The following is a 12,052-nucleotide window of genomic DNA, read 5'->3' on the forward strand; positions in this document are numbered from 1 at the left end:
ACCAAGGACGGCTTCGGTGCCGCACTACAGAAAATCCTGGTCTTGGAATAGCAGAATTCTGTAACCTGCGTACCTTATGCAAATGTGTCTGCTTTCTCTTACATCAACCTATTTTATTTTGCAGTCTTAGATATCTTTGCAACAGGTATTCTGGTTTTGCTAGCTATAGGGGGGAGCTTTCCAAGCCATCGAGGTTTCCCCCCCTCTTTGCCCCGACCGCTGGGAATCTTAATTTAGTCCCTTTCTAGGTTGTGAGATCGCTCGCCTACTTTCTGGCGTTTCTCTGCAGTCGGAAGGACTAGAAGCTTGCTCTCTCTTTTTTAAACAAAGAAAAAGAAAGGAAAGTTGAGATTCGGAGGAGGCAGATCCCCACACTACATTCTGCAACTCCCTCGGAATCACACCGCCCCGTCCGGATCTTGCTTGCTTCGTTACAGAAGATCTCCCTGCTGATGGGCCCGAGTCTTTGAGGAAACGGAAACAAGATAACCCGAGTCTTTGAGGAAGCCGAGACAAGATAACCCAGAAAGAATGATGCCCTTGCAGGCACCTGCTCATATCCCAGGGACTGTCTCATATATTTCGGCAAAGAGGAGGGCGAGGAGAAGGAAGAAAGGGGTAAGAAGACCCTTCAAACGTCAGTAGGGCTACGGTTCTCCACCTGGAGACAGTCGTTCTCAGTTAGTCCCCAGCCCCAGTGCTCACACCCAGTACTGGCTGTTTTTTAAGGCCGGGTTGGATGTCCTACAGTATTGGAGCAGCTCTGGATCCTGCTGCCCTCCGGGCCCTTTCGAGGCGGGCCCTTTGGCCTCTAGCGTGTTGATGGTCATCAGAGGAATGGCTTGGTTGGGGTCTGTCTTCCGGAAGGTCTCCTGGTCCCCCACGGTCCCGTTCTTGTATTTGGGGGGCGTCCCCTGGACATCGTGCTTGCCGGTCTTGTTACGCTTGTGGAGGTAGAATAGCAGGGGCAGGATCAGGGCCAGCAGCAGGAGAATGAGGCAGATGGGCAGGATGATGCTGAACATGTTGGCTTCGATGAAGCTGAGGAGGGTGCCCCTTTCCGTCGGAGAAGCGCCGGTGGTCATGCCATGGCCCGCCCACGCGGTGAGAAGTGCGGGTGGCTTGCTGGAGCTACGGCCGGGGGTCTCTGACCCTCGGGGCCAGCTCAAAAGTGTCTTGGAAGAAGGGGTGGTGCTTTGGGTTGTGGGGGCATGGTTGTTGTCTTGGAGATCGGGCACATGCAGCAGTGTCGCGCCATACGTCGACGAGGAGTTGAAGGCTTCCGTGCTGTACGTCATGGACTCCAAAGCAGGGGGGACCCCCTCGGCCACCAACTCGAACTGGAAGCTGTCCCACTGGAGACCCGGCCCCGAGTCTTCCGCGTCCCAGATTTCTAACGCCACCGTCCCTCTCTCAAGGTCGCGCTGGTCGAAGGCGTCGATGGAGATGGGGTGGTCCCCCTTGTCTCGGAAGACTTTCACGAAATGGCTCCCTCGGGGTTCTCGGAGGATCTTGAAAACTGGGACGCTCTTTGTCCTGTTGCCCAACTCACTTGCGTCAAGGATGTCGGTGTTGAGTACGATGGTGGTGCCCCTTGGCCAGAGGAGATCCTCCTGAGTTTTGACCAAGGCCCTGACCGTTACATTCACTGTGCCCGATATATTGACCCCTCCTGATGTTGCGATGAACTGGAACTCGTCTTTGGGGGAGGTGAAATCTGTGAAGGTAAAAGTCACTTCCCTGTTGTCCACCTGCTTCTGCAAAAAGTCTCTAGCTGGCTTTTGATTCACTCGGACTTGGCCAAACTGGGGGTCCCGGATAAGTCTGTAGACAGTGTTTGGCTCTCCTTGGCCTGAAGGCCCCAGAAGGTGTTCTTGGGACAATGAAGCCATGTTCACCTCCTGGGCAATTTCCAAGGGTGTCTGGTCGGTTGCCCATGTGGTCGCTGGAAGAACCATGACTTCCAGAGAAGTGGAGATGGAGGGGTTGTGTCCATCAGAGATGGAAAGGTCTAAAGTCCCGGGAGAGTTAGTCCCGTTGGCAACGAACATTAAGTGCCCGGCATTGATATCCGCCTGGGTAAACTGGGTTATAGGTACTTGTTTATTGCGTACGTTTGCCACAAAGCCACCGGAAGACCCAGAAAGGACCTTGTACTTGATTTCATCCGGGGAGCTGTCAGGATCCATGACGTTCAAGAGCTCTTGAGAGAGCTTCAAAGGAGAGTTGTGGAGAACCTGTAGAACTGCTCCTTGGCTGATCAGCTGTGGTGGCATCTCGTTGCTGTCGCTCACTGTTATGTTGAATGTCCCGGAAATGACGAGTCCTTTCCGTGGGGGCTGAAGGGATTCCTCAGCAATGCCCCGGAGCCAAGCGCTAAATTTGAAACCGTCGTCGAGAATACTAGACCCATGGTGAGCATACTCCAAACCCCCTTCCTTCAGGTTGGATTGCAGGAAATAGGGATGCTTTCGATTGACGGGCCCGTCAGGGAGGGACAGACTCCCGTGGCGGGGTAGCTCCGTAACCAGAAAGATCACATCGTACGCCGCTCTCTTGGACTCTGGTTCTTTGGCAAGGAGGTTAGAAGCATCCAGCAAGGAGGTGCCTATCGCGGCGCTTTGGGCTTCTGGAACTACGAGACCTGAAAGAGAAAGAAATGCCCTTGTGAGGTTGTCTTTGCAAAAAGGCCATGGCTCAGCGGAGTCAAAGAACACACAGAAGGTGTCCAGTTCAGTTGGGTCTCGAGAGACAGGGGAGACCTGAAATCCTAGAGAGATTCTGCCGGAGTAGAAAATACTAAGCAAGGGGGATCATTCGCCTGACTCTGAATAAGGCAGAATTGTAGGACTGTGCATCTACACAGGCTATGAAAAACACAACTAAAGTGGAAGAGAAGGAGGGAAAGCACAAAGGAGGAAGAATTAGAGAATCAACTAGAAAAAAAACAACTAAATTCAAGTCCAGCAGCATCTTTGAGACCAACAAGATTTTGGGGGTACGAGCTTTTGAGCGTCAAAGCTGCGGTAAGAGGAAAACAACCATTCTTCGTATTTCAGCACAGCTTATCCACTTTCTCCCCAGGAACAAACAGAGCATTATCCCACATGCGTGATGTGTGAACTTGAGCTTTCCTTTACCTTTGTTTCTCCACAGGCGAGTGGTATGCTGGGGACAGCTGATTTCGAACGAGACCGACAGTCCGAGGATGTACGGGTCTGTGGTTGTGGATGGAGAGGAAATCCGGAAGTGCAAGGCATCCTGGAGAAGCCAGAAAGGTTGGTCCGGCATTTCGTGCCGATAGAAGATCTCCCCGTTATCCACCTGGATCGCACAGCACACAGAAGAACAAACTGAATCAACAGAAGGCGAAACTGGCTTCAGTTCCTCTTCATTCGCTCCTCCGGGCTTTGTATCGGCTTTCCACTTAAGAGGTAACAGGCGTGCCATCATATAGTGCTTTTGTGGGGCAAGAGACCGACAGAACCTCGTGATGGTCTAATAAAACTGTCCCTCAAATGTACCTATATTTCCATGGGGCGAATTCTAGGGGGAGAAATCATTAGGATTTAAGCGTGGTTCATTGGGATTCGGGGAGGCGGAATAGTCAGGATTTCAGTATCAATATGTCAGTATTTTAAATCAACATACTTACCTCCGCCTGGGTGAAGTTCTTCAGGTCCCCTCCTGCGCCGCCCTTCGGGCCGTTGACCAACCGGCCAAACTTTGGGGGCTGTTCGATGATATAGACTATGGACTGAGTCTCTGCCTCATCATTGGCTGCCGCTTTCAAGTTCTGCGTGGTGATCGGCTGGGAAGAACCTGGAAAGAAACGGTTAGGAGGGACCAATAAGTAGGAGACGGCGAAAGTTTTGCTTGCAGCGTACGTCGTGGGGGAAAAAACTGGACTCTTGTCTTACCTGGACAAACGGTTAAGTCTTGCTTGTTTTCCAGAGTGATGGTTGGCTTCTTATGGGCGACCACAGCAAAAAAATGCCCGGGGGACATGTTCTCTCCATCAGATACATCGAAAGAAAAACCTCCTTCCAGGGCTCCTGCGGAAAGAAGAACAGCAGGAGATGAGATCTAGCAAGTGGGGGGCAATTCTGTACAAACCCCCCTTTTTCTTTCTGTCTTTTCTCTTACAATTGGAGGCGGTGACATTTTTGAGCCTTCATGGTGTAGCGGATAGAGGGTTAGTCTACAATCGGGGATACCTGGGTTCAAATCCTGACTCCGCCACAGAAATCTCACTAGGTGTGGTGTAGCAGTAAGAGTCTCAGTCTAGGATCTGGGCTCGAATCCCCGCTGTGCCATGGAAGCTTGCTAGCTGACCTTGGGCCAGTGGCACACTCTCAGCCTACCTCACAGGGGTGTTGTGGGGATGGAATGTAGGAGAGGAGAAAGGTGTAAGCCTCTGGGGATCACCAAAAGGGAGAAAGGCAGGGTAGAGATGAAGTAAATAAAGAAAAAAAGAAAGAGACGGCCTTGGGGCGGCCACTCTTTCCCAAACTACCTACCTCGCAGGGCTGTTGTGTGCATAAAATGGAGGCGGGAACTATGTATGCCACCTTGTTCTCTTTAGAGCAGTGGTTCCCATTTTGACCAGGGACCACTAGGACTTTTTTGTTCGGTGCAGGGACCCCAAGGTTCAAAATAAAAATTCTGAGAATTTGAAAATAAACTTTAATCATAACTGTTAGTTAAACATTAAACTTAGAATAATATTTGAATATATATTTTTATAATAGAGAACTTTTAATTGAAAATATTAATTTATTATGGGTTTAGAACTTTGTTTTGCGGACCTTAATTTAGTTCTCTCGGACCCCTGGGGGTCCATGGACCCCTGGTTGGGAACCAGTGCTTTAGAGAATGGGCAGGGTACAAATGGACTAGCTGTGTAGGAGAATTATTCTTCTTCCTTCCTGTCCTGCAGTTACGAAACGCATCGTCCCCTTCTCTGGGATTGTACTGTCTAAAGAGCATCCTAAAGGGAGGCTCCAGGATCCGTCCCTTCAACCCGGGGTTTCCCTCCTCCTGGCACACACCTTCGTGGATGAACTGAACAAGCCGGCTGTTTATCTGAGCCTGGGAGAACCGCAGGGCCCTGTTTTGGGGTGCGGACTTCAGCGTGACTTTCCCGTTGACGGGGATCCTGATGGAATAGACCACTTCCTCCGGAGGGGTATCTTCGTCTTCGCTTCTGAGGAGCTCGGGAGTAATTTCGGCTGTGCCACCTTCGGGCATCTGGCAGGAAGGGCAGAGAAATGGAAGGGGGGAGGAATTAATCGATCAGTTATTGGAAAACACAGACACAAGTTATAGCCTCAGGAGGGTCGGGTTAGGGGAGAGACCTCAGTGGGATATAATGCAGCCATTTTCTCCAGGGGAACTGATCTCTGTCGTCTGGAGATCAGTTGTGATTCCAGGAGATCTCCAGGCCCCACCTGGAGGTTGGTAACCCTACTTAACCCTACTGAGGGGTATGGACTGTCATGTGCCCGGGCCTGACCCCCACGGCCCGAGAGGCGTGTTGCTTTCCAGGGGTGCTCCAGGCTGATTTTACATTGAGCAGGGGGTTGGACTAGATAGCCTCTACAGCCCCTTCCAACTCTATGATTCTATGTATTGCAAGCCGCCCTGAGCCCTGCCTTGGTGGGGGAGGGCGGGATAAAAAAATCCAATAAAATAAAGAAATTAACAGGAGGCAAGCTGAGCTCTGGAGCCGCTGTTCATGGGTCGGGGCGGAGATGCCGTGTTTGTTTTCAAACACGGCACGCCCGGGTCACACAGCCCCACGCCCGGCCCGAAGCTGCAAACTTTGCTTGCAGCAAACATTGGTGATCATGTGCTTGCATTTGGGGACTCTGAGAGGTAGGGGTGCGTTTAAGAAGCCTGGAGCATCTAACTACTATTCCTGTATCACAGGGGCCTCCCTGACCTTCTTGAACTTGTGGGCACCTTTGGGATTCTGACAATGAAAGAACCAAGCGTGTTTCGGCCATCGGCTTTTCTCAGTAGTGTGTATATATATATATATATATATATAAAAGAGGCAAATATTGCCACAAACAAACCACGGCTATTATTGTAAGCCGCAAAGGCAGGATATCCATTCTGCGCTCAATAAATATAAAATAAAAAGAACAAGACAAGTAAAACCTTTTTGTATAAATACTTCTGATCAGTCACAATAAATATGTCTAGGTGTGTTTAGCCTGAAGAGGAGAAGACTGAGAGGGGATATGATAACCATCTTCAAGTACTTGAAGGGCTGCCATATAGAGGAGGGTGCCGAGTTGTTTTCTGTTGCCCCAGAAGGTCGGAACCAGAACCAACGGGTTGAAATTAAATCAGAAGAGTCTCCGTCTAGACATTAGGAAGAATTTTCTAACAGTTAGAGAGGTTCCTCAGTGGAACAGGCTTCCTCGGGAGGTGGTGAGCTCTCCTTCCCTGGAGGTTTTTAAGAAGAGGCTAGATGGCTATTTGTCAGCAATGCTGATCCTATGACTTTAGGCAGATGATGAGAGGGAGGGCACCTTGGCCATCTTCTGGGCATGGGGTAGGGGCCACTGGGTGTGTGTGGGAGGTAGTTGTGAAATTCCTGCATTGTGCAGGGGGCTGGACTAGATGACCCTGGTGGTCCCTTCCAACTCTATGATTCTATGTCAGGATTCACCAATCGCCTCCTCAAAGCATCTAATTCACATTGGACATCCATCGTTTGCGATGGTAATCTAAATAAAACCCCGATCAGCATTAGAAGGCCAGTATTTTTGTGTTATCATATTCCTGTCCTCAGACTTCCAAGATATGGGCTAGCCAGTTTCTAATCTACAAAAAGTTCATGTTTCGTACCCCCCTCCAAGGCTGTTCTATGCTGTGTCTCTGGACTCTCTGTTTAATAGGGTTGCCAGGTCTCTCTTTGCCACCAGTAGGAGGTTTTTGGGGCAGAGCCTGAGGAGGGCGGGGTTTGGAGAGGGGAGGGACTTCAATGCCATAGAGTCCAATGGCCAAAGCGGCCATTTCCTCCAGGGGGACTGATCTCTATCGGCTGGAGATCAGTTGGTAACAGCAGGAGATCTCCAGCGACTACCTGGAGGTTGGCAACCCTACTATTTAAGCATGTTCAGCGGAGCGACCAGGGCAGCCCCAGCTCAGGCCCGCAGAAGCATCCTTTCTGGTCGATGCTCTTCTACATTCCCGGCCACATCCGTGACAAATGCGTCTCCTCTAACTATTGTTAACCGAACTGCCACAAAAGAATGAAGCCGGCTCAGACGGAGATCTGCGATTTAGTAGGCACAGAGAAGAAGAAACAGGGATGGTCAAAGAATATGAAAACGGTCTCCATTGGCTGACATTCTGGGTCTCCGGTGGTTGGCATTCTCCTTAAAGAAAAAGTTTAAAAAAAGTTTAAAAAAAGATTCCCTTTTGGTGAATTTCTGCTCTGTGTCTTGCATGCATCGTGAAGACTTTTCTTTTCCATGGAAGAATCTAAAAGAGGAAACTTTGAAGAACCTTTGGCACCAGGAAGAGGGATTTTTGCCAGTTTCTCCTTCCGTGGTTCTAGGGCAGAAACGCAGTTTATATTCTCCTGCTGAAGATCCCGAAAGAAGGCAAAGTAGTGTTTTTTGTTTTTTAAAGGCTCAACTTGAACTGCAGTTTGGAAACGTTTTCTGCCTACTCCCAAGTCGCCCCCCTGTCCCCCCCCCCCCGTTGCTCCCGAATGAAATGCAGTGGTGTGGACTTGCATAATGCATGCGGGTTTGTGGGTTTTGCATGGAATGTTCACAAACATCCTAACTGCTCAAGGGGAGCGGCTGGGGCCGGCAACACAATGCGGGCCAAGAACACAGCATCCGTCCACTGAGATGGCGAAGCTTACAGCTTTGATAAACCAGAATGATAATGTACAATTTGGGGGGGGGGAATGGGAGGCTTGGAGAACTTACTGTGAAAATCAATTTTCAATGGGATCGTTTAAAGGATGTTCTTTGATCGAATCCCTTATCTGTACTTTGTATTAATTTTATATTAGGTATTGATTTAATAATGTTGGATAGGATAAGAACAGGTTAAAAACAATATCGGGATTAGCTCCGTTAGCAAAAGTTTATATAATTTATTTCTAGATGGAAGAGGGAGAGGGGGAAGTCATTTTACTGTTAAATTAGTGATATTGTTTGTTTTTTTTATTTTTATTATTACTATTTAGTATTGGATGCTGTTTCAGTGTTGATATATTAAATGAAGAAAATAATTAAAAAAAATTTTTTTTTAAAAGGACACAGCATCCATGTTGGGTGGGGGGGAAGAAGACTCTGCTTGAGGGGCAGAAAAAAACCTGTCGGAGCCCAAGAGAGATAGAGAGGAGGTGAGCTGGGTGGATGGGTGAGGAAGATGGAGAAGCTGGGAAGACTGGGGAGGGGGGATTTTAGTCTAGAAAAACAAGGCCAGGAAGGGACACAGAGAGAAAACGCTGTATTTCACTTGCAGAGAGCCAGTGTGGTGTAGTGGTTAAGAGTGGTGGTTTGGAGCGGTGGACTCTGTTCTGGAGAACCGGGTTTGATTCCCCACTCCTCCCCATGAGCGACGGAGGCTCATCTGGTGAACTGGATTTGTTTCCCCACTCCTCCACATTAAGCCAGCCGGGTGACCTTGGGCTAGTCACAGCTCTGTTAGAGCTCTCTCGGCCCCACCTACCTCACAGGGTGACTGTTGTGGGGAGGGGAAGGGAAGGTGATTGAAAGCCAGTTTGAGTCTCCCTTAAGTGGTAGAGAAAGTCGGCACAGAAAAACCAACTCTTCTTCTTCTTCTTCTTCTTCTTCTTCTTCTTCTTCTTCTTCTTCTTCTTCTTCTTCTTCTTCTTCTTCTTCTTCTTCTTCTTCTTCTTCTTATTTCAAGGGCGAGCAAATGACATGTCCGATCCAGAGCAGCTCGGCTCCTCCCTATTCTTTTGCCACTTGCAGACTCGGGGGAATTACAGCCACGAGGAGACGGCAAACAGCCTGTCGAGGTAACGGGACTCTCGTGCGCTTTCCCTCCCAGGGATCGGCTGAAGAGTTCCACCGCAGCTCACGTCTGCGCTGAATTATTGAAGCTCTGTGCTCTCGGTTTCTGATCTGCCTTCCTCTTTTCGCCCGCAGGCCACAGCTCCTAAGAGAGCTGGGAGTCACGTGGAAATATCTCGTGCGGTTCAGGGATGCTCTGGTGTTTCATTACCAGTTGGAAAGGATGGTCAGGTCCTCCCCAGGGCATCTCTGTGAGCACATTTCTTTCTTGCGTGAACACACATGAAGCTGCCTTATACTGAATCAGACCCTTTGGTCCATCAAAGTCAGCTTTGTCTACTCTGACCGGCAGCGGCTCTCCAGGGTCTCAAGCAGAGGTCTTTCCCATCACCTACTTGCCTGGTCCCTTTAACTGGAGATGCCGGGGATTGAACCTGGGACCTTCTGCATGCCAAGCAGAGGCTCTGCCAATGAGCTACGGCCCTTTTCAAAGCTTGCATTCGAATGTGTGGCTTATCAGGTTCTCCAACCAGACTTAAGCATTTTAAGCCTTCCCTTTCTGCAAGGAAATGAGGGCTATGTACACAGTCCCGCCCTGTTTTGTCCTCACGACAACCCTGGGAGGGAGGCCAGGCAGAGAGAGAGAAAGAGATCGACTGGTCCAATACCACTCTGTGAGTTTCATGGGAATGTGAAGCTGGGTCAACACCCCCACCATGCTGCTTCTCTTTGCATCACCTTTCCCCACAGAGTTTGGGCATCTACATCTATATCCCCACATGGATTCTCTCCCCCCAAACAGGGTTGCCAACCTCCGGGTATTACAACTGATCTGCAGACGACAGAGATCGGTTCCCCTGGAGGAAATGGCCGATCGGAAGGTGGACTCTACGGCACCCGTCTAAACCCGTCTGAGGGTCCCTCCCTTCTCCTCCTCAGGCTGCACCCCCAAATCTCCAGGAGTTTCTCAACCTGGAGCTGGCAACCCTACCCAAAAGGGATCTGTTTTCTCTGACGCTGCAAAACAAAAGAAAACCTCCTGGCCGTGGAAGGACTCGTGTTGGTTGTCACGAGACCTCGAAACCAGAACCTTGACCTGACCGTGATCCCGTCCGAGCATTTGCTAAACAATGAGCTCATGTGTTATGAGAACATCTGCCTTGTTAGTCACTTTGGAGATCTTCCTTCCCTAGGTCTTGTTTTTAAACATTTTTTGGGGGTTCTCTGCAGCTCCCAAAGCAACAGACCGCAGGGCTTTCGGCCTTGAACCTCCGAAACAACCGTCCCTCCTTTCCCCTGAACCCTCCTCATCAGCTCGGCCCCGCCGCTGGTGGCCTCTGCATCCAGGAGCATTTAGGGGAAAGCGCGCTTGAGCATCATGCGCACGCCAAGGGTGGTGGGGCGACTGTCCCTCCTGCTGGAATTCATTATATTTTCAGAATCCACTTCCAGCCTTGCACCCCCAAGAGGGAGCTTGCATGGTAAGGCCATGATGCGATACTCTCAGGTGGGATAGACTACAATGCGTCTCCAGCTCTGCCTTGCAGGCCTTGGTCCTTTGCTCAGGTTGCCACCGAGGCGCATGTTCCCCGAGTTGATAAGGAGCATGCCGGGGGACAGTTGTCTTCCTCGGCTCTTCCCTCAGGCTACCAAAGGCCTCTTTCTCTTCCCGAACAGCGTCCCAATCGCCTCACTCTTGATCCCAGCCCTCGGGGGGGGGGGACACATGTGGCCGAACGCTCCTCTGAGCAAACCATTCCATCTAGTTGAAAACTCAGCGTGGTGCAGTGGTTAAGAGCGGTGGTTGGGAGCGGTGAGACTCTGATCTGGAGAACGGGGTTTGATTCCCCGCTCCTCCACAAGAGCGGCAGACGCTAATCTGGTAAGAAGGATTTGTTTCCCTGCTCCTACGCACGAAGCCAGCTGGGTGACCTTGGGCTAGTCACAGTTCTCTCAGCCCCACCTACCTCACAGGGTGTCTGTTGTGGGGAGGGGAAGGGAAGGCGATTGTAAGCTGGTTTGATTCTTCTGGAAGTGGTAGAGAAAGTCAGCATAGAAAAACCAACTCCTCCTCCTCCTCCTCCTCCTCCTCCTCCTCCTCCTCCTTCTTCTTCTCCTTCTTCTTCTTCTTCTTCTTCTTCTTCTTCTTCTTCTTCTTCTTCTTCTTCTTCTTCTTCTTCTTCTTCTTCTTCTTCTTCTTCTTCTTCTTCTTGGAGGTTGGCTACCCTAACCTTGAAGCTGGCAACCCTAGGCCTGGTGAATAGGCTTCAAGAATCAGTGACAGGGCTGGAGGGAGAGGCGGCTCTGGGGACACAGAAGTCCACAAACCGCCTCTGCCCCGTTGTGAAGACGTTTCTCAGCCATTACATAAAGAAGCTTGGAAAGCAAATTTGCCTCTTCTTCTAGCCTTGAGGCTGTGGAGTGGGGCGATGCTGCCGCCCTGTGGCCAAAGTGCAGCACGCAGGGCAAAAGATGGAGGGGGGGGAAACATTTTAATCTTGGGCGCCCCTAAAATACCCACAGCTGTTACTTGGAACCGTGATGCATACTTGGGAAGCCTGAAAATCTTGGTTGCATTTTTATGTGTGCGTGTGTGTGTGTTAAGTGACGTGAAGTCGCTTGCGACTCATGGCGACCCTATGAATCAATGTCCTCCAAAACGTCCCATCTTTGACAGCCTTGCTCAGGTCTTGCAAACTGAGGGCTGTGGCTCCCTTTATTGAGTCAATCCATCTCTTGTTGGGTCTTCCTCTTTTTCCTGCTGCCCTCAACGTATCCTAGCATGGTGTTGGGCTGGTTCTACCAGCTGATTTCTTTGCCTTTTGAGCGGAAGGGGGGGATTGGGAGGGGAGTGTAACTTTCTAACACCTGCTGAGCTGCCGCTTGCATTTTGCTTGCATCAGAGTCTGCATTGCTCTATGGAAATCAAGGAGGGGTGTCAGCTGTGCTCTGCCCCTTCTGGCCCCCTGAACCCTGTTCCCTCCGTCCCATGCTATGCCAGTATTCCAAAGATGCCCACAGGCTCAAAACGTTTT

At 50.3% G+C, this 12,052-nt stretch overlaps 1 protein-coding gene across 1 annotated transcript in view; it reads right to left on the reverse strand.

Annotated features, from left to right (window-relative positions):
- Positions 1 to 689: 689 nt before the first annotated feature.
- Positions 690 to 12,052, reverse strand: part of CSPG4 (chondroitin sulfate proteoglycan 4) — a 51,196-nt gene continuing 39,833 nt past the window's right edge. Inside the window, exons 6-10 of the mRNA XM_056866036.1 lie at positions 5,052 to 5,250; positions 3,921 to 4,055; positions 3,656 to 3,822; positions 3,141 to 3,324; positions 690 to 2,644 (exon numbers count right to left, since the gene is read on the reverse strand). Coding sequence (XP_056722014.1) covers positions 702 to 2,644; positions 3,141 to 3,324; positions 3,656 to 3,822; positions 3,921 to 4,055; positions 5,052 to 5,250 — 2,628 coding nt within the window. The 3' untranslated portion in view covers positions 690 to 701. The remainder of the gene's footprint in view (positions 2,645 to 3,140; positions 3,325 to 3,655; positions 3,823 to 3,920; positions 4,056 to 5,051; positions 5,251 to 12,052) is intronic.

This window comes from Euleptes europaea, chromosome 20 (assembly GCF_029931775.1).
Source record: "Euleptes europaea isolate rEulEur1 chromosome 20, rEulEur1.hap1, whole genome shotgun sequence".
NCBI classification, from domain to species: Eukaryota; Metazoa; Chordata; class Lepidosauria; order Squamata; family Sphaerodactylidae; genus Euleptes; species Euleptes europaea.